We start from the raw sequence: 22,629 nt of genomic DNA on the forward strand, positions 1-22,629 counted from the left end.
CGGAGAACTAAGGATTCTGTAAGTGACCCAACAGATAACACACATGATGATACTTCAGGGTCCAACAATATTATGATATCAGAACAATATGTCATTGACTTGTCTATTACCAGTGTTACCTCTAGTGCCAGCTTGTGAAACTCACTCTCAGATATTTGCAGTCAGAAAGCTGAAATGAACTAAAGCGTAGTGTGTATACTGCCCTCTGGAGGCCATGAATACTTAATACACTGTATGAGAAAAGAAACACATGATGAGCTGCAGGGACTGGCCAGGAGACATCGCTACATATACATAATGGATTTATGTACTTTACCATAGTAACTAGATTATGTATAAAAGCATACATTTACTATAAAACATCTGACAGTTTACATGTAGCTAAAATCCATAAAACACAGAGCGGAGACTTGGTTTTACTGTTACTGGACTTGAATCCAGACATTTAGAACATTTGGTGCTGATATTGGTGAATGGGGTTGTTTCTGCAGCAAGTATATGGATCTCTGCCAGCCCCATTTAGATCTATCAAACCTGGACAGGTACCCAGGGCCCACAGCACCTATAGGGCCCACTAGGTTTCTTTATTGAGCAAATCTCATCAATCGATCATAGATGCCTTCACAGTCACTCCTGAGACACACCTGTCGGACCACAACCAGATCCTGTTGTACATGAGATCCACTGACAAACCACCCACACGATAGCCCCACTAAACTGGTCTCTACAACCTGCCCCCTGGTCTGCGGACCCCCTGCTATAGAGTGTATGGTAAAGTACGGAGGAGGTAATGCCATTGTACTATAGAGTGTCAAATTGTAGAATGGTGAAGGTAATGGCGTTGTACTATAGAGTGTATGGTATAGTATGAAGGAGGTAATGGTGCTGTACTATAGAGTATATGGTATAGTATGGAGGAGATAATGGCGCTGTACTATAGAGTATATGGTAAAGTATGGAGGAGGTAATGCAATTGTACTATAGTGTCAAATTGTAGAATGGTGAAGGTAATGGCGCTGTACTATAGAGTGTAAGGTATAGTATGAAGGAGGTAATGGCGCTGTATTATAGGGTGTAAGGTATAGTATGGAGGAGGTAATGGTGCTCTACTATAGAGTATATGGTATAGTATGGAGGAGATAATGGCGCTGTACTATAGAGTGTATGGTATAGGATGGTGGAGGTAATGGCGCTTTACTATAGAGTGTATGGTATAGTATGAGGCAGGTAATGGTGCTGTACTATAGAGTGTATGGTATAGTATGAGGCAGGTAATGGTGCTGTACTATAGAGTGTAAGGTATAGTATGGAGGAGATAATGGCGCTGTACTATAGAGTGTAAGGTATAGTATGGAGGAGATAATGGCGCTGTATGAAGTGTGAGAGAGTGAAGGGTATAGTATAAAGGAGAGTGTAAGGTATAGTATGAAGGAGATAATGGCGCTGTACTATAGAGTGTAAGGTATAGTATGGAGGAGATAATGGCACTGTACTATAGAGTGTAAGGTATAGTATGAAGGAGATAATGGTGCTGTACTATAGAGTGTAAGGTATAGTATGGAGGAGATAATGGCGCTGTACTATAGAGTGTATGGTATAATATGAAGGAGGTAATGGCGCTGTACTATAGAGTGTAAGGTATAGTATGAAGGAGATAATGGCGCTGTACTATAGAGTGTAAGGTATAGTATGGAGGAGATAATGGCGCTGTACTATAGAGTGTATGGTATAATATGAAGGAGGTAATGGCGCTGTACTGTACTATAGAGTGTATAGTATAGTATGGAGGAGGTAATGGAGCTGTACTATAGATTGTATGGTATAGAATGGAGGGTATGGTATAGTATGGTGGAGATAATGGCGCTGTACTATAGAGTGTATGGTATAATATGGTGGAGGTAATGGTGCTGTACTATAGAGTGTATGGTATAGTATGGAGTAGGAAATGGTGCTGTACTATAGAGTGTAAGGTATAGTATGGTGGAGGTAATGGCGCTGTACTATAGAGTGTATGGTATAATATGGTGGAGGTAATGGTGCTGTACTATAGAGTGTATGATATAATATGAAGGAGGTAATGGTGCTGTACTATAGAGTGTGAGAGAGTGAAGGGTATGGTATGTTAAGACAGGTACATTCCAGCCAGGCACCTAAAGGGTGTTTGGTAAAGACCCACACCAGGGAGGTCAGCTGACTAATCAAGGCCTGATAATAGTCTGTGTGTGAGGACTGGGAAGTGTGGCACCACACTGATAGAGCTGACCTGTTCAGACTGAATATACAACCAGGGAAACGTTTATTTGTGTTTAGTTTAGTTTTCAGCCGATAAGGGTTTTGTTTTGTTTATTTGAGCCTTTCCAAAGGCAATGAATGCACTGCAAGTGAATAAAGCCTGAACTTCTGTGCAATCCAGTGTCTGTGTCCCTGTTTCGTGCACTGCTACCGAGCATCTACCTGAGTGGTTCCCCACATACAGTGCTTCGGATGCGGTGCAGTGAGACATACACAAGCTGAAATAGAAAACCACAGCTATGGAGGAGATTGTGAAACAGCTGACACTGGCTAATCAGCAGCAGCAGCAGAGAAATGCAGAGGCTACTGCAGCGCAACGATAGACTAACAGGCTGTTGCAGCATAGACATGCAGAAGCTAATGCAGCACAACAAGAGACCAACCAACTTTTGGCCAAGCAGATGTCCATGTTGCTGGCTGCTCAGCAAAAGGCCAACCCAGCAAAGCCAGAGCGGGACGCCAGGAAAGAAGTCCATAAAGCATTGACCAAGATGATATCAGAGGACAATGTAGAGGCCTATCTGGCTGGTTTTGAAAGAGTGGCCATCTGTGAGAGGCTTTCACCGCAGCTCTGGGCAGAGGTGTTGGCTCTTTTCTTAGTTGCTGAGCCCCAACAAGCCTATTTCGACCTGAGTAAACAGGATGCAAGCGAATACTAGCAGGTGAAGGCAGAGATCCTGGCCCGACTGGGTGTGGACCAGAATGTCCGGGCTTAAAGAGTCCATGATTGGGAATACCAGGAAGCGTTACCACCAAGGTCACAAATACACCATCTGGTACAACTTGTCGGTAAGTGGCTCCAGCCAGAGGATTGTGGAGCGGGACGTCGTGGACTGGTACCTGAGATCTCTACCGGGTAAGATCCAGCAGTGGGTGGGGCATGGAGACCCGAGTAGCGCCAATGCATTGGTGGGGTTGGTGGAGCGATACTGAGCTACACAGTCCCTTAAGAAGGAGTCGCCCCAGATCCCACAAGCTCCCAAGGCCCAGAGGGCCAAAATAACTCGGGCTCCCCAGGATAAGGTAGTGACCCAGGGGGAGGACGACTGTCATTTGCTGGGAGTGCCAGGAGCCGGACCATATTGTGGCTTATTGTCCCCGTGCCACTGAACCCATAGACTGCAGCCTGGGTTGGAGGGTGTCCCTCTATGCCGCCCCTGTTTACACTGCCGGCCACCCCAGATATTGATGATGAGTGTCACCTGTGCCAAGTGACCGTAACTGGATGCCCAGTGGTGGCACTACTGGATTCTGGCAGTCAGGTGACCCTTGTTAATGAGAACTGTGTTAATCACGGGACTGTCACTGGACACAGAGTCAGGGTCCTGTGCATACATAGAGATATAAGGGACTACCCAACCATAATTGTCTCCATCCAGTGAGGTGAGACCTTAGAGCAATTACTGGTACCCCAGCCTTATCGCTGGACGGTCCTGGAGTTGGCACATAAACATGTGCTAGGGGGTCACCTAGGTGCAACAAAAACGATGGACCGCATATTGCAGCGTTTTTATTGGCCGGGGGTATATCATGAGGTTAAAATGTTTTGTGAAACATGTCCAGAATGTCAGTTGCATGCCCCATGGCACATTTTCGAAGCCCCCTGGTACCTTTGCCCATTATTGAGGTGCTCTTTGAAAGGATTGCCATGGACTTGGTAGGTCCTTTAGTTAAATCTGCTCGAGGGTATCAGCATATTCTGTAGTTGTGGACTATGCTACCCGATATCCTGAAGCCATCCCTCTATACGGCACGTCGGCAAAGTTGATAGCCAAAGAGTTGTTCGCCCTGTTTTGCTGATTGGGTCTACCCAAAGAAATCCTTACAGATCAGGGTACCCTGTTCATGTCTAAAGTCACCAGGCAATTGTGTATACTTTTTAATATCAAATCAGTTGCGTACATCTGTTTACCATCCCCAGACAGACGGGTTAGTAGAACGGTTTAACAAAACCTTAAAAAATATGCTGAAAAGGTGGCGAGCAAGGATGGAAAAGACTGGGGTGTTCTGTTCCCTATTTGATGTTTGCCAACCGTGAGGTACCGCAGGCTTCCACTGGGTTTTCCCTTTTCGAGTTGGTTTAAGGCAGACATCCTAGGGGTCTATTGGACATCGCCAAAGAGACGCGGGAGCAAGAACCCACCCTCCACAAAAGTGTTATTGAACATATTGCTGGTATGCAAGACAGGATAGCGGCAGTAACGCCCATGGTTAGAGAGCATCTGCAGGAGGCCCAAAAGGCTCAAAGCCGTGTTTACAATAGGTCAGTGAGGGTAAGGACCTTTAAACCCGGTGACCGAGTACTTGTCCCACAGTGGAGAGTAAGTTTCTTGCCAAATGGCAAGGCCCCTATGAGGTAATGGAAAGGATAGGGGAAGTGAACTACAAGGTCCGTCAGCCAGGTAGGAGAAAACCTGAGCAGATTTATCATGTAAGCTTGCTACAGGCGTGGAAAGACAGAGAGAGTCTGCTTACAGGGAACCAAGAGAGTTTGCTTACAGAAAGGTCTCCAGCTAAACTGTCTCCTGTAAGACCCCCACAGGCTGTAGCTGGAACTACAGAGGTAACAGCAGGGGTAGGAATATCAGAGACCCTCACAAAAAGCCAGCAACAAGAGTGCAAAGAGTTTGCAGCTAGGAATACAGATGTGTTCTCTGAGCATCCCGGGCGTACATCTCTAATCAAGCATTGTTACTGAGCCCCATGTGAAAGTACGGATGAGGCCGTACCAGGTCCCCGAGGCTCGCTGACAAGCCATTTCAGGGGAGGTACAGAAAATGTTAAAATTAGGAGTCATTGAGGAAGTGAATGGGCCAGTCCTATTGTTCTAGTTCCCAAACCAGATGGGACATTGCGTTTCTGGAATGACTACAGGAAACTAAATGAGGTGTCTAAGTTTGACGCCTATCCCATGCCTCGGGTAGACTGGGAGGGGCCCGGTACTTCTCCACACTTGATCTCACCAAGGGATATTGGCAGGTACCCCTGACAGATAGCGCCAAAGAAAAGACTGCCTTTATCATCCCTGAGGGACTTTTTCACTATGTTGTGTTACCGTTCGGGCTCCATGGGGCCCCAGCTACATTCCAACGGTTAATGGACATAGTGTTAAAGCCACATAGAAAATACGCCTCAGAGTACCTGGATGACATCATCATTTTCAGCAATGACTGGGAGTCATTTGTCCAAGGTACAAGCGGTAGTGGATTCTTTGAGAGCAGTCGGCTTGACTGCCAACCCCAAGAAATGTGCTTTGGGGATGGAGGAGACACGCTATTTGGGGTATGTGATCGGCTGTGGTATAATCAAACCCCAGGTCAACGCTATCCGGGAATGACCTCGACCTCTGAGAACCAAACAAGTTAGGTCATTTCTGTGCATAGTTGGGTATTAGAGGCAGTTTATACCCAACTTTGCCACAGTATCTGCTCCCCTGATGGACCTTCTAAAGGGTAAAAAGTCCATTATGGTGCAGTAGAATGACCAGGCCGAAAGTGCTTTTCAGGTGCTAAAGGTGGTCTTGTGTGGATCTCCTGTCCTAATTACGCCCAACTTTAGGAGGGAGTTTGTGGTCCAGACGGATGCATCAGATGTAGGGCTGGGAGCTGTCCTGTCTCAGGAGGTGAATGGAGAAGAGCATACAGTCACCTACCTGAGCAGGAAACTCACGCCAGCAGAAAAGAACTACAACATAGTGGAGGAGTGTCTGGCCATAAAATGGGCATTAGAGGCCCTGAGGGGGGGGGGGGGATGATATGTGAGAGAGTGAAGAGTGTGGTCTGGGAAGACAGGTAGATTCCAGCCAGGCACCTAAAGGGTGTATAGTAAAAACCCACACCAGGGAGATCAGCTGACTAATCAAGGCCTGATAATAGTCTGTGTGTGAGGACTGGGAAGTGTGGCACCACACTGACAGAGCTGACCTGTTCAGACTGAATATACAAAGCAGGTACTGTGCCACCCATTGTTGCCAAGGTGAGAGTCTGGTAGCCAGTCTCCTGTATAGACATGGAAACATTTGTGTTTAGTTTAGTTCTCAGCCGAGAAGGGTTTTGTTTTGTTTATTTGAGCCTTTGCAAAGGCAATGAATGCACTGCAAGTGAATAAAGCCTGAACTTGTGTGCAATCCAGTTTCTGTGTCCCTGTTTCCTGCACTGCTACTGAGCATCTACCTGAGTGGTTCCCCACAAGAGGGTATTGTATAGTATAGAGGAGGTAATGGCGCTGTACTATAGAGGGTATGGTATAATATGGAGGAGGTTATGGCGCTGTGATGTAGAGTGTATCTATATTACAGCTCCATATTTCATCCATAGTTTTCACTCTTTGCAATTCAAAGATTGAAATTGAAGGAGGAACTTACAGCCATTCCACAAGGTCTGCTGTAACAAAATCTACACAATTTCAAGTGTATTTTTTTTCAGTGAATTTTAGAGAAAACCACTGCAGCTACATGAGCTTTACTACAAAGGTGCCACTGAGGCTCTGTCACCCATAGACCCACAGAACGCTGGAGCCGGCTGCTTTTTACTTGCCTACAACCTCTTGAATGATATAGTAGGAGTTTGGTTCTTGATAAATAATATAATGACATGTACATACGGTACATTGTACTGCCGAGGATCCTCAAAATGCTTCTTAACCTTCTCTGGAGGTTAGGACTAGGGTGTGTTCTTAACTCAATGTAGTCTCAGGACTAGAATATTGGAACCGTTTCTTTAAAATAAAAAAAATAAATAAAAAAATCGTTGGACTATCCAACAGTTCACAGCAGCCTCAATAAAGGAACAAATATATGAGCTACCAAGAGGGAGAGGTGACCCCCACCACACAAGTGGTCCTGATTCCGCATCTAACCAGATGACAATGATGCAAAACTTCCATGAAATAGGGACATTCTTCACAGCCATTTTGCATCTGTTCAGGGATCCTTTATAGACTTGAGTCCACTAAAGTGTCCATTAAAAACAGACCAAAAAAAAAGAAAACTTGTCTTGGGACCTCAGCTGGGGCTGTTTGCATGGCAAGTAAGGAGTGTGGCCCTCACACGCTGCCTTAGTATCAGTGATCTGCAGGTCCCAGATCCCCAAAGATCTAATATAGATGGCCTGTCCTAAACATTAATTTTGGAGGGGTGATTTGAACTTGTTTACATTTAATTTTTATTTTATTTTTTTTTAACCAAAAGAAGTGTGTGTGTGTGTGTGTGTGTGTGTGTGTGGGGAGGTGGCACTGTAGTTAAAGGGGTTATTCTATGAATTTATTTCATTCCAAGTCCTACACTGCAGTCAACCGATGATATTTGTAGTGTTTCTACCATACATAAGACACTCTTAGGCTGCCTTCACACGATGCAAAGTGCCGCGTGACCTGGCCCGTATACGGCGTGTGATAGTTTGCGTGCCGTAAACGCTCCCATTGATTTCAATTGGAGTCAGGATCGTATATGCCGCATTATTTTGCGGCCATGATTTTGCGGCCGCAAAATAACGCGGCGTATACGATCCTAACTCCCATTGAAATCAATGGGAGCGTTTACGGCACGCAAACTATCACACGCCGTATACGTGCCAGATCACGTGGCACGTTACATCGTGTGAACTTACACGGAAGTGTTCGGGAGCCTTCCACAGCACTCGCGTGTACGGCTATGAATGAGGATTTTTACAAGCCCGGTGTTACTCCGTGTGAAGGCAGCCTTATTGCTGTTGCAGAATGGTTCTGCCCAGAATCAGTCTCCTTCCCCTCTGGCAGCTGCAGAAAGAGTCTTCTCAGTTATATAAGTCTCCACACACCTAATAGGTGGTCTCTCCTTAAGGAGTGACATTATCCCCATATTCTCTTCTCAGTTATACAGTCATGTTACTACAGAAGTTCTTCTGCTTGCTGGACAAGCCAGGCGTAAAGTTATTTGTATTGGCTACGCTACCCTGATACTTTCCTGTAGAGGAAAGTGACTGAGCATTTGTGGCCACCAGCAGTCAGCTCATCATGTGGATGTAGGTTTTGATATACACTTGAAACACTAGGTGTCACTATAATATATAAGCAAATATCTAAACTCTTCACTGGCTTATTTGTCATAACAGCATGTAAATGGACATCTTAAAGCACACCTCTAAAGAAGGAGAGCAGCCTACTAAGAGTAGAAGGAATAAGATATATTACAAAGCTTCTTATATTCACCTGTACTATTCATTTATGAGAAGAGGTTTTACAATTGGAGGTACGCTTTAAATATTCATGATTGCTGCAAAAAATAAAAATAAAATAATGAATGGTGTTAAAGAGAACTTTTCATGTCTTCTGAGATTGGTGGTATTATATATATATCTAGAAATCTGAACTGCACTGCAATTCATCACATTGTCAGCTTTGGCAGTATGCACCCAGGTGCTGAAGATATCGGTGCCATTAGCTTCAGCACCAATATCCCTTCACTGTCAGAAGGGTAAGCCCTGCCGTCTAGTATCATCACTAGGTTGTAAGGAATGCCCTCATGCACCACAGTATAAGTCAATGGAAGAGTCCAGTCACGTCGGCGTTGCTCACAGCTCAGTGATAATGCCTTTCTGACAGTGGAGGGATAACAGTGCCAAAACTAACAGCACTGATATCTCTGGTATCCGGGCACATAACGGTAAAACTGACAATCCGAGTGCATTCCATAATGCACTCCCCTCCATGGGGATCTTCCGATCCTGTTCCAATGACAGAGCATGATAGGACCTGTTCTATGATCAACTGTGTCATCAGAACGGAGTGGATCAGATGTCCCCAAAGAGGGGAATGCATCATGGAATGCTCTTGGATGCCACTGATTTTTTTGGGGGAACAGTATAGGCCATTCCTGAAATAGATTACAACGGCCCCTCTTCACTGCCATGCTAAGCAGTGTCTTCAGTGATCCTAGAAAGGGCAGGTTCACATCTGCAGCCGGTCTCTGCTTTTAGGTTTCCATTTTCTGCCGACAGGAGACGGAAACCCAGCAGTCAGTGTCCACCCATGAACGTTTTGTGGTCTCCACGGCAAAACTGTTTTTTTTTCTTTTTTTTTACTGGACACAAAGTTCGACTTTGTGTCCGGTTAAAAAAAAAAAAAAAACAAGACAAAACGGTTTAGCCGCGGAGACCACAAAACGCTCAGGGGCGGACACTTTGTAATCCCATTGAAATGAATGGGTTTGAAAAGTGACTGCCGGTTTCCGTCTCCTGTCCAGTGTCTTGGGCAGAAGACGGAAACTTAAAAGCGAAGATGTGAGCCCGCCCTAAGCAATGCCATCATCAGTAAATCTAATTTAACAGGCGGCAAACAAAAAAAAAACCCAAACAAACAAAACTGCAGTTTATTAAGTTTTTAAGAAGCTTCAACATTTTTTTTTTTTTTTTTTTGAAAGCATCTTTTGGTGCAATTCATTAACAAACACATTCTAGGAGAGAGAGAAAAAAAAAAAGAAATAAAACATTAATAAGCCACAAACGTCCTCTTGTCCTTAGATTTCAGTTACAGACACCGTAAGACGCCAACATAAAAAAAATACAACAAACGCTTTCAATTTTTTTTCCGTAGTAACATATTTGGAGAGAGTCTTGTGTCCTTCAATACTATATACTGTATACTCCTTTATATATATTTATATAACTCTTTTCACATGGAAGAAATGTTCAAATGCCTTGTGTTTCGGATACACAGATCTCTCCTCCCAGCCAGCGAGTCGGGTATAATGGATGCTCGGTGGGCATCTACCGCGGAGAGTGCTAAGCGTTTCCGTACTCTTCTGATGGGAGAACGACTGTGTAGCGGCATTTTTTACAATTTTTTTAATTTTTTTTTTTTTACTAACTCCCCACAATACGTGACAAAAAGTGCTCTTGAACCTCTTTTCTGTCAGGGAGGGGCACCTTATAATACATTAGTAGTGCACTATGTTGTTGGTCACACTGGCAGAAAAGTGGTTGGCGGTTTTCAACAAAAAAAAAAAAAATTCTTTTTTTTTTTTTTGTACAGAATTCCTGCAGACAAATACAGAGGAAAGAGGTACTGCAGATCGATGCATGTCACATGTAGGAACAGTTAACATTTGCTTGGTACACAATCAATAGCGTCATGCACTTTCCCGTTGTGTGCCGCCATCTTCCAACCTGCCTTGCTAGTACAGTAGAACTTGTGTATTACCGAATAACCCTTTTGCAGCTAGAGAGATAAAGGGCAGTAATTTTTTTTAATTTTTTTTTATCGTTCGTTTTTTTTTTTTCTTTAAATCTTTGGGATGATATTGCATCCAACAGAAACGAGTGAAACATACACATTCTTCACAGAAAGAAGTCTTGTCCGACACTCCTCTCGCTTTGTTTGTAAACCATTGAACCTTCTCTTCTCATACATTAAAAAATAAAATAAAAAGCACAAGTAAAAGCGCTGGAGAGATCAGCAACGTAATGCACATAGAGTCAAAAAAAAAAAAAAAAAAAAAGCAAAAACTACTCTCTAAACCAATGACCCATTTGGAGTGCCACAATTTTAAGGATTGTCCCAGTGCCTGTAACAGACAAATTCTAATTGTGAAGTAAGATGAGAGAGGGGGAAAAGAAGGACCCCTCCCATGTCACAGTCTGTTCCTCCGCCCGTCTAGGGGCAGCGTATGGCAGACAGAGGTAGCATTATGAAGTAACACATACAATATTATTGATGAAGAAACCCCCACCCCGCACACATAAAATAGGAGGGAGGAGGTTACAATACACAGGTTGTACTGTCTGAAGTCATTTCCCCCAACTGCTTTGCCAGAAGGGTGAGAAAGGGACGTTCAATATTTGCACAGGACAAATTTGTTTTTTTGGATTAAAAATCTAGTAGACTAAAACAAAAAATAAAATAAAATAAACGGTAGTTGTGTCTCAATCTTGGCTTGTGCATAGATCAGGATCCTATAAACCTGCTCCAGTACCCCGAGGGATGGAGGCCCCCGCTGGTACTGAAGGCATTCAACACCAACCCTGTTGAAACGGCCCACAAGGCAGAACAATTCGTGGGCCGTTTTAGCAAATAGAGATGGCACCAGCCACGGCCGAGATCCAAACCATACATTTCATAGAAAACAATTAAAGCCCATCGCTCATCGTCCATCCTGCCCTCATGAAAACACCAAAATGGACCCCAAAAAAGACTTAAAACAGGAAAGATTAGGCCTCCTTTACGTTACCCGGAGGTCTTTCCGTCAGCTCTCTGGAAAAGTATCTTGTTCTTTTTGATTTTTTTTCTAACTTCTGAGCCAAGAAAACCATCGTTTTTGATTCGACATAAAGCAATATTTTTTTTTGAAACATATAAAGCACTCTTGAAACATTTCGAGTCCATTATTTGGTAATATGTAACTGCTACAAACAGGGATCGTTTGCCTTCCTCTTGTACGGATTCAGTTCTTTCCCCCTTTATATTTTCAGTGCTTGAAGCTGGGTAATCTATTTTTCTTTCATTTTTTTTTTTACCATTTTCTTTTTCACTTATTTAATTTTTTTTTTTGTAAATATCTTTTTTTTTTCCATTTTTCTTAAAAATACAATGAAATGGTTTTTTTGTTTGTTTTTCTTTTTTTTTTTTTTTTGTGGTGTTCTACTCCTCTGGAAATGTCACATTTTCCTGAGAAAGATATCCACGATGTGCAAGATAAGTGATCAAAAAATTTTTTTTTTTTTAAGTTTTCGTTCACTGGGGAAGAAAAAAAAAAAATAAAGGACAAAAATGTAAAATATAAAAAGGGGAAAAAAAAAATAAAATGTTGCACAGCAATGGCTAAAGTTATTTTTTTTTTCTCTTTAATAAAACACTGGTACTTTCCCCGAGATGTAAAGGAATAGCTATTTGAAAATAGAGTTCTGAAATTCAATGGAAGTATATTTTTTTTTCCTGTTTCTTGATTTTACTTTTTTTTTTTACATTTTTTTTTTTTTTTTAATGTTGTACTTGTTTTTTTTGTTTTTTTTGGAGAAAAGCAGAAAACACAGAGTAACATAAAACGAAGAGTTTTGTAAACAGGTTAGAGCCAGGAGAGGCTTCTGCATTTCGACGCAGTTCAAAACCTGCATTCTGCAGTGTTCCTTTTCGGGGATCCGCTCGTGGCGGCTGCTCCGTTTTGCAAGTCCAAGAGCCAAAGCGAATACCCCCAAATAGATACAAGTGTCCATAAATATGCATTACTCCCCAAAGATGAATCATTGGAAAGGTAGACAAATGTTTGTGTTTTTTTTTTTCTTCAGAGATAAGCACGCTGCAATTTTTCTTTTTTTTTTTCTTTTTTTTATGAAAAATAAGTCCTTGAGTAAACATAGATACGTGTTAACTCTGTCCCTCTTTCCACACTCCTGGAGAATATATATATATATATATATATGTATGTGTGTACAAGTATACACACACATATATATGTGATCATACATATAGGTTTTAACCGCAAGGTCTGGATGCGGCTTTCGAAAAATTTCAGTGCAAAGTCAAAAGGTGAAGATAAAAGGATATAAGTACTATTTAAAAACTGACCTAAAAGCATAAAAGCAATAATAAACTCAATAGGACCAAAAATAAAATAAAACTTAATCCTCCCTCCCTCCCCCACCCTGAACTGCTCATATATTTGTGCACAGAATTGGGGGGGTGGGGTGGTAATAGCAAAGAGTTACATAGAAAAAAGAGGGATGGATTTCAGAAAGGAACCTGTGCACACACTTCTATTAGATGTCACTTCTTGGAAATCACGTGACGTGCCCCCTTTGAAAGTGCATAGACACTTGCACAAACAGTATCGATTAGGCCCTCCCCCCTAAACCCTGACAGAAGCCAATATGGAGAAGATCTGCTGGATTCAAGTATATCTAATGACTGATATGAAGTTTTAGAGGGATCAAAAACAAAAAATAAAAATGGGAGCAAAGGCTCTGGACAAAGGTTATGTGCATAGGCAGATCCGAGGGGATGTCAAACTAGAGCCTTCATTCCATGGTTTCCGTACCAATATTAACTTCATACAGGACGACGAGAATATGCAGATCTTGCTTCTGCCCCGCTGACTGACGGGCCCCATCTGATGTGCATAAAAGACCAAGGCTTGTTTCAAAAATAGGCTTTAAAATCCCACCCTACTAGTCCCCCCTGCCTCAAAACAACCCTCTCCAGCCCTGTCGTATGAAAAAAGTGCCCTTACTTTCGAGTCCCAGCAAAAGCAGCGTTGATCATTTTTTTTCTTCTTTGAACACTTTAAAAACTTAAGAAAATTGCTTGACCACTTGTACTAAGAGAGACAGACCCTTCGTCTTCCTCCTGAACCCTTCCTTTCCCCTTCCCTCCCATGCCCCCATACTGTTTCTCCGAACAGTTCACAAGGGTGCGGTGGGGAGGACGAGAAGGAGAAGATACTGCATGGAGAGAAGACTTGGGCCTGAAGAAGGTGAAGTCTTCACAAAGCCTGGACTGGAAAGGACTGGATATTATTTGTTTTTAGAAGTTTTCAGTTAGTGCTGATGATTTTTTATTTTTTATTTTTTTTTGTTAGAAATTCATAGCATCCAAGTGCAACATTTCTTCAGATGGATTCCCCGCTCAGCAAGTCTCCTGGTAGCAGGGTGTTGAGAGGTGTTGGACTGCGAATGATCCTCGCGTCGTCTGATCCAGGTGGACCCCACAAACTGCTGGAGTACTGGGGGACGCTGCCCCAAAGAAGGTCATTGCTTCCCTTGCCGCTTAAACAAGGAGGATTCCAGTGGGCGGTGTCGTTGCGCACCATGTTGTGAGAGCCCCCACCTCCACCCAGTCGAGGCTGACTATTCCCAGTGTTAGACTGCCAGCTGGAAGTGGGGGGCAAACACTGCCCTTGTGCCAAGAAACGATTCACTTCTTCTTCGCCAGCAAACTCTGCCAGAATAGTAGTGTTACTCAAGACGCACCTGCACAGAAGACAGTCACATTCAGTCATGGAAGTTCTCAGTAAGTTACATTTATATCAGATTTGCTAAACTGAAGGTCTCTCTAGACTTACTAGATCAGCATCTAGTGGGTTTCCAGGCTAATACTCACTAGGGGCCCCATGATCAGAAGTAAAATCAGGCACAGTATATTCAAACGGGGAAGTTGGCAGCGGATTTTGACATGGAATCAGCCTCAAAATCTGCTGCCAAAAATGGCTCCCATTGACTTCAAGGGGAGCCACTCGCTTTGTTTTTCCGCTAGCTAGTAGTGGAAAAAAGAAGCGAGATGCCCTATCTTGCCACAGATTCCGCGACTCAATCAGCTGCGGCGTCCGCGGCACAAGGCTCCGGCCCATTCATTTGGGCCTAATCCATCGCAGAATGCCAGTGCACTGAACTGCACCGGCATCCCATCGCGGTAACTTCGTGTGAACTAGCCCATATCACCAGTACTATGGGGACTGGCTTTACGATTCCAATGGTCTAGTCTGCCAGCTGCCACAGTACAGGTTATACCAGTGAACACAGGTGAGGAGGGAGGAGGCGCTGGTTCTGATCTCATAGCCCAACAATACACATATGTCCATATAGGTGCGGTCTCAAATATCTCTCCTAGAAACAAAGCCACTATTGCCCACTGGCTGTTTATGGTAATGCAGCTCAACCTTAGGCCTGATTCACATCTGCGTTTAGGCCATTCCGTTCCCCTATCCGCATGAAATATGCAGAAAAGTCCTGCAAGCAGAACTTTTCTCTCCGCATGTTTCATGCACAAACCACAAAGACCCCATTATAGTCTATGGCAGACCTGGGCAATGTACGGCCCGCGGGCCACATCCGGCCCTCTGACTGGTTCTGTCCGGCCCGCATAGCTTGTGAGATAAAAGTAGATGCTGAATGGGAAGTTCGCTAAAGGACCTGTGATGATGTCATCACAGGTCCTTTAGCTCACTAGGATAGGCTAAGACTCGTTAGTGAGCGGAGACACACAGGATAGTGTGGTTGCTGTTACACAGAGAAAGCAAGCTGCCGGGAATGGAGACTGAAGGAAGATAATGAGAGAAGATGTATGTGTGAGTAAGAGGAAGGAACTGGGGGCAGATGTAGAGGGACATTAAACTGAAGGAAGATGGAGGGGGGACATTAAACTAGGGGGCAGATGGAGGGTGACAGTAACTGGGGGCAGATGCAGGGGGACAATAAACTGGGGCAGCTGGAGGAGGACATGTCTGCCTCTATTTGCTTCCAGTTTAATGTCCCCCTCCAACTGCCCCCACTGTTTACTGTCCCCCTCCAGCTTTCGAAGCTTAATGTCCCTCTCTAGTTTACCCTAGTTTGAACTAAGGCATCAGGAGAGGGACTTAATACTGTCGGACATTTGGAGGGAAACATTATAATGTGGGGGCATATAATGTACAGGTGACTGTAGAAGGATTATATTTTGTGGGGGCACATGGAAAAATTATTGAGAATGGGCGGAGTCAACGTAGAAGTGGGTAGAGCTAAATTTGGCATGGCGTGCATAGCCCTCTAGAACAGTTTCAATTTCTCATGCGGCCCCAAGGGAAAAATAATTGCCCACCCCTGGTCTATGGGGTCTGCGGGTTTCCTTAGGTAACAGCTTTTTATGCATATAGGTTTCCATTCAAGCGGTCCCCAAGCGGACTTCTGGAATGGAAACCCAAACACAGATGTGAACCGAGCCTTATTCTCCTGAATGGGGATGAACAAGCATGCTAGCCAACTTCTTTAATAATCTTAGATGTAATACATTTGTAATGGATAGAAATTTCTTTAATCGGTTTTAATTTCATACAATTTTTCTCCTGCAACTTGTGTGCATTACAATACATTGCAAGGTGCTCGATTCCATCCAGTCTCACATTTTGATGTTTGGCTCTCACATGTGCATATGTAAGCTCTAATATCAGATGTGAGCTTGTATGTGGATAGAGGAGGGATCGGCGACTGAGCCAACAGGGAGTCTACTTTGGGATTTATTCTGCATGGAACACAGCAGCTTGCAATGTATTGTAAACATGCAAGCTGCAAAAAAAAAAAAAAAAAGAAAAAAAGGGGGAAAAAAAAATTGAAGATATGTTTTACTCCATTTAACACATACAATATAAAGTAGGTGTCTACAGTTTTTATCTATTACCACCTAGTAGGAGCAGAAGACTGCATATCATGAGACTCAGCAAAGTCCTTGAAATGAATACAAGGTGCCATAGAAGAAATCATAAGAACTAATAACCATACACTTACATATGTAGGGACTTCTGGGCTTTTGCAGCTTCCTCCTTTGAGCTGTACCTGACCACCGCATTGCCTTGAGTAAGGTTCAGATGGAATGTTATCAGAGGGCCATGCTGCAGGCACAGCGTTCTCAGCGTAGAACCATCAATCTGTTTAGAAGAAAACACCATCAGTTTTGAGGCAGGGGCTACGCAGAGATTTTGACCCAACAACCTATGCATGTTTAAGGATTGCTAAGATGACCTACAATGTTGCATCCCATTCATTTACATTAGTTTGCTTGCAAAATGTTGTGGCCAAAATCAAGCCAGCCTAACCAAACCTACAAGCTTTTCTAAGTAGACAATGGGTTCAGTAAATGCAATTGTTTTGCAGTCTACATGCAAAGGTATAACCCTATAGTCCTAGAGCCAGTGACTGCAGGTTAAAGTCGTATTTGTGGCTCTGTGTGAAAGACTTTAGATCCAGATTCTATTCCCTCAAGAATTTAGGTGAAAAGTTTTCCTGCATTCCCATTAGTGCACCCAAATGCAGTTACAAGGACATGGTCTAAGTGTCTGTCGTATGGAGCCATATAGTACAGTGAAGCAACTATAGCCCAATTTGTAACTGTGTGTATGAAATTTGAAATGAAAATGGTTTTTTTCCTCCATTTTATAAATCCTGTTTGAAACACTGAGGGACTAAAAATACTGTGGCATGCCCCAATCCCATTGCTTCTAGGGCGAATGCAATGCCACCATATGGAAAGACTGAAGGTCTCTAATACCATTACAATAGACGGTGATTTCAGAAGGTCAGTATCATGCTTATACTGATCTTGTTGGCAGTAAACCATACCTGCAATACTGGATTGTTGGGTTGTTCAAGAGGAGATATAAATTACCCATCCTTAGGAGAAGTCCTCAATATCAGATCAGTGAGAATCCAATATATGGTACCCCCACTGATCAGCTGCTGCATCTGCCACCTCTGCATTGTGTATAGAGCCGCAAACATACGCCTCCATATACTGTGTAGTAGCCATGGCTGACGCTCAGGATAGGCCATCAATAAACTACTCTTGGACAACTCCTTTAACGCACAACTACATATGTGGCTGTTTATGTGAAAAGGGCCCACATTGTCGATATGGAGTTCTTGGTATCATTGTAACGGTTATGGTGTAACATTGTCCGAAACAGCAAAAAAATTTTTATTGAAAGCACAATTACGAGAAAAAAAGTGAAAAACACAACATACCACAAGAAAGTCAATTTCGAGAAATTTGTTTTGGACTATTTTCTCTATAATTAGTATCGACGATCTGGGCCCTTTTCACGTAAACAGCCACATATATACATGTTCACACTGCATATCTATTCCTTAACTACATCCCCTCCTTGTGCACAGAACATCACATTGCCATTTGTAGTATTTAGGTACCTGTGGCGTCAGATTGCGCAGAACCAGCCAGCTACTAGTTCTTCCCGAACTGTCGGTGCTCCAAGTTGAACCTGAAACAGTGAATAGGTCGTTCAGCTTTAGTACAGTCTGAACTATTTTCTTTCCCCAGTTCTCAAAAAAATGATCCGTCGTTGAACAACATTAATGCAACTGAGAAATGTTAGATTTCAACCCCGTTCACATGGAAAGTGTCTGTGCAGATTATTGACAGAATGGCGGAAACAAATCTGCTATGACAATACAAAGGATTAGCTCCATTGAATTCAATACCAATTATTCTTGGGAAGAACATCCACAGCAAAATTGCATGCCAAAGTCTCTATATTTTACAGATATAACACGTGTAGGGCCGATATATCATTAAATGAAGTAAGTGACACCTAAGAGGTGCATAGCCATACCTGTGGAGTATGAGCTGGTCCAGCCCAGTTGGTTTGAACCCCAGGCAGAGGAAGGCTTGGCGTTGGTCAGCCCAGGTGGGGGTCTTGTTGGTGCTGTAGTGTTTCTTGGTACCTTCCACAGCTCATGAGACAAGGATGCTTGAGTGTGGGAGATGGGGCTCGATGACCACGTGGACTTTATATCAGACAGTTTTGCTAAGGGACAATAAATGGTTTTCACTTTAGACCTGAGATCCAGAGTTACCACATTGGTGTGTGCTATAATCAGAAGCTAATACTGTAGATTCTCATACCTCCACTCTTCAGCAGATAGCGGTTTACATCCTGGATCGTGGTGTTAATAGTGGGTCCAGTAGGGACACTTCCAGGGGTCACATCGGGATCATTCTCAGGGTCTATATTTTGCAGTCCCTTCCAAGGCACTCCCGGATGAAATTCTGCAGATTTATGAATATTTGGGTTTAAAGGCATTGTGTGTGTGTGTGTGTGTGTGTGTGTGTGTGTGTGTGTGTGTGTGTGTGTGTGTGTGTGTGTGTGTGTGTGTGTGTATATATATATATATATATATATATATATATATATATATATATATATATATAAAACAAGCTTCACTTGTCCATCTCTATTCACAATGCAGCTGAGCAGCAATACCAAACACAACAATGCATAGGTGTGGTGCTATTACTCCTCAGTAACCCATTTAATTCTTAATACATGGCAACCTTTATTGAGGTTTCACACAATATTCAGTCAAACATCTCTCTAAACTGGCTTTGAATACCTACCAGGAGGCCAGTTAATACTGGATCCATTAGAGATTTTTTCGTTTTCAGATTTGGCACGTGACCAACTATCAGGTACAGCAACAGGGGGACTTGTTGGTGATTCATTGCTTGGGAGAAGATCGTACCGGCTGTAGGAGTCCTCTATAGATGGCTTCACAGGAGGGCCAATGCTCAGGTTCCCTGGCAGATTACCTGATTAGAAGAATAAAACAGATTTACAGGTTACATATATTATGCGTAGTCTGGGTGAAGGTTATTCTGAAGACCTTTTTACATGTATTATCTGGGTTCATAAGAATCACTGTCCCGTGTATACGGGGAAAGATCAGCTGAGAATTTAGCAAACGCCCATTTGGCAGGTGATGCTATCTTCCAGTATATCAACCCCATTCAGAATGATTAGAGGATTGCTTGTGTCTTGGCCCTGGCACCAGTTGTTTTTGTTAGGTGAAGTCGTAGCCAGGCATTATCACAGCAGGAAGAATTTACAGGTTGCAACGAAAAACAAAAACACTAGAAAAGTAAAATAAAAACCATTGATCTGAACTTTGAATGTGTACCATGAGTATAATCTTACTTGGTTTGCCAGGGCTAGGGTCTAGAGGTGAAGAAGAGTTAGCCAGGCTATCCATAGAGTTGGGATGAGTCCACTGAGGCAGACGAGACTGAGATTGGGATGTATCCTTCACTGACAAACCGCTAGTCATGTCCATACTGCTTACATTCATGGTGGGATTTAATCCAGGAACTGAAAGGAAGGAACAGGTTTGTACTCATTATTGAATCTTATAAAAGGTGGCAATTAACTTTACATAAATTAAGAAAGTTTTTATGTCCAAAACACTGTCTTAAAGGGGCTATCCGGGATTAGAAAACATGGCTGCTTTCCTCTTCAGACATCAGGTCCGTTGGTCACGTGGCAATGCTATAGATCAATCCTATTAATTGAATGTGACCAATGAATGCGATGTCACTTGCTAATCCCTTAAAGAGACACAGTTTCAAATTTCCTAATAGACATACATTAAAAACCTGCTGGTAAGACGGTGGTCACCTCTAGCAGTCAGTGTGTTATTGTCTTCTTTACCAGGCACAGTCTATTCAGTATTGGCTGTGCATGATACTGCATGACGCTCTGACTGCTGAAGGTATAGAGAATGAGCCCCCCTCATTGATCTGATACTGATGGCTTATCATAAGGAGAGACCTAGTATCTTAGTTATATTGTGCAGTTATTGTATATTCCTATTTATACATACCAATTGGGTATGGAGAGAAGGTATTAGAAGAAGGCTGCTGTTCTTTGGTGTGCAGGTCACTCAGGCTTGACCCAGCTGGGTGGGGGGAGAAGCTGTCCATTGCTGACTTGCCTGCAGGAGGATGTAATGGTGGATGAGGATGGGGGGGCTGTTGCTTCATAAGCAGGGCCTGGGCTAGCTGGCGCTGATGTTGCTGTATCTGCTGCTGCATGTTATTGATTGTACGTGCAACCTGCAACAAAGAGGCAAAGAAAACGAGATGAGCAAGATAATGATTCAAAGGAATAGAACAGAAAGATAATACATCTCTCTGATACACAGTCATAAATAAAGAATAATGAAGAATTAAAGGGATCCAATCATTAAAACACAATTTTTTCTGCCTACCACATAGGAATAGCCTTAAGAAAGGCTATTCTTCTCCACGCCACCATTCGGTAGACATCCCGGTTTTCGTCGGTATGAAAATGAGTTCTCTCGCAGCACTGGGGGTGGGCCCCAGCACTCAAACAGCACTGGGGGCGTCCCCAATGCTGCGAGAGAACTCTCCAGCGCCGCCTGCATCTTCTTCAGGAATGGGTCATCTTCGCGTCTTCTTCCGGTGGTGGCTTCAAAGTTCTAGGCCTCGGGCCCAGGACAAAGCCGACTTCGCATGCCTGCCAGCCACAAGAAAATGGCCTCTTACAATACTGTGTAAGGAGCCATTTTCTTGTGTCCGGTGGGCATTTGCAGTCAGCTTTGCCCTAGGCCTAGAAGTTTGAAGCCTCTGCCAGAAGAAGATGCGAAGATGAAGCATTCCTGAAGAAGATGGAGGCGGCGCTGGAGAGTACTCTCGCAGCATTGGGGACGCCCCCCAGTGCTGTTTGAGCGCTGGGGCCCGCCTCCAGTGCTGCGAGACAACTCATTTGCATTCCTATGAAAACCTGAATTTCTACTGAACGGTGGCGCAGAGAAGAATATCCTTTCTTAAGGCTATTCCTACATGGTAGGCAGAAAAAATTGTGTTTTAATGATCCCTTTAATAAAAATCCACCACTTCACTTAAAAAACAACATGCACACTAAAGAGAAACTGTCCCTATACCAGTAACCTGTCCTTCTATGCTGCTGCTTTTTAGTGCTGCAAACCTGGTAAACTCGGTTCCATCATTGCCGAGTTACCGTATCTTTCGGACTATAAGACGCACACGCAAATTTGGGGGGAAAAGAAGGGTGCGTCTTATAGTCTGAATGTGGCGCCTGGCACCCGCCGTAATAGAGAGACGGATGCCGGCAAGGGATAGACGCCGGGGCCTGAGACATCGCTGCGCTCCTCTGCCCTGCATGAAGCCAGCAGCGGCAGTGGCGATGCTATTCCGCTCCTCCGTCCCCCCTGCCGCTGGCTTCATGCAGGGCAGAGGAGCGCAGCGATGTCTCAGACCCCGGCACCTGTGATGGCGTCTATCCCTCGCCGGCATCCGCCTCTCTAGTACAGCGGATGCCGGGTCAGTATCAGCGGCCCCTTCTCCCCCGGGGCCGGTCCCCACCGGCCCCGTACCTGTGAAGTTGCAGGCCGGCTCCTGCGCGGCGATATCGCAGGAGCCGACCTGTTCTGGTGACAGCCGGGAGCCTAATGAGGCTCCCAGGCTGTCACTGCTATATTAGTATTGCGGCTGGGCCTAGGACCAGCCGTAATACTAATAGACAGAATGTCCCATAGACGGCAATACAGTTGTATTGCCATCTATGGGACTTGCAATCAAGTGACCGCAGGTTCAAGCCCCCGGGGGGAATAAAATAGTAAAAAAAAAAAAAAAACTTTAAAAATATATAATAAAAATATGAAATAAATAAAAGTTCTAAATCACCTCCTGTCCCTAGAATATATATATATAAAAGTAGAAAATCATATATCATAAACCACCGTTTTTTTTTTTCAATAAAAGGTGATCTAAGAAATATATAGTCCCCAAAATGGTATAACTAAAAAGTACTTCTGGCCCCGCAAAAAAAAACACTCTATGCATCCCCGTACAGCTGCAGGGTCACCTGTCAATGTGGCCTTGCAGCTGTTGCAAAACTACAACTCCCATATATTAAATATTTTACCATTTTTTGCTTCCAAATTTTTTTTCCCTATTTTCCTCCTCTAAAACCTAGGTGCGTCTTATAGTCCAGTGCGTCTTATAGTCCGAAAAATACGGTACTCAGTTTCATAACTTTTAACCCCCCAGAGATATGTCCAGGGCTCCGAG

The 22,629-nt window shown here is 43.6% G+C and overlaps 1 protein-coding gene across 3 annotated transcripts in view; it reads right to left on the bottom strand.

Moving 5' to 3' along the window:
• Positions 1–9,616: 9,616 nt before the first annotated feature.
• TNRC6C (trinucleotide repeat containing adaptor 6C) overlaps positions 9,617–22,629 on the bottom strand; it is a 205,636-nt gene continuing 192,623 nt past the window's right edge. For all 3 annotated transcript variants that reach the window (XM_075277361.1, XM_075277360.1, XM_075277359.1), the window contains exons 17-24: positions 20,397–20,628; positions 19,715–19,885; positions 19,138–19,329; positions 18,646–18,789; positions 18,353–18,547; positions 17,931–18,001; positions 16,515–16,654; positions 9,617–14,228 (exon numbers count right to left, since the gene is read on the bottom strand). In XM_075277361.1, coding sequence (XP_075133462.1) covers positions 13,868–14,228; positions 16,515–16,654; positions 17,931–18,001; positions 18,353–18,547; positions 18,646–18,789; positions 19,138–19,329; positions 19,715–19,885; positions 20,397–20,628 — 1,506 coding nt within the window. In that variant the 3' untranslated portion in view covers positions 9,617–13,867. The remainder of the gene's footprint in view (positions 14,229–16,514; positions 16,655–17,930; positions 18,002–18,352; positions 18,548–18,645; positions 18,790–19,137; positions 19,330–19,714; positions 19,886–20,396; positions 20,629–22,629) is intronic.

This window comes from Leptodactylus fuscus, chromosome 6, assembly GCF_031893055.1.
Source record: "Leptodactylus fuscus isolate aLepFus1 chromosome 6, aLepFus1.hap2, whole genome shotgun sequence".
Taxonomy (NCBI): domain Eukaryota; kingdom Metazoa; phylum Chordata; class Amphibia; order Anura; family Leptodactylidae; genus Leptodactylus; species Leptodactylus fuscus.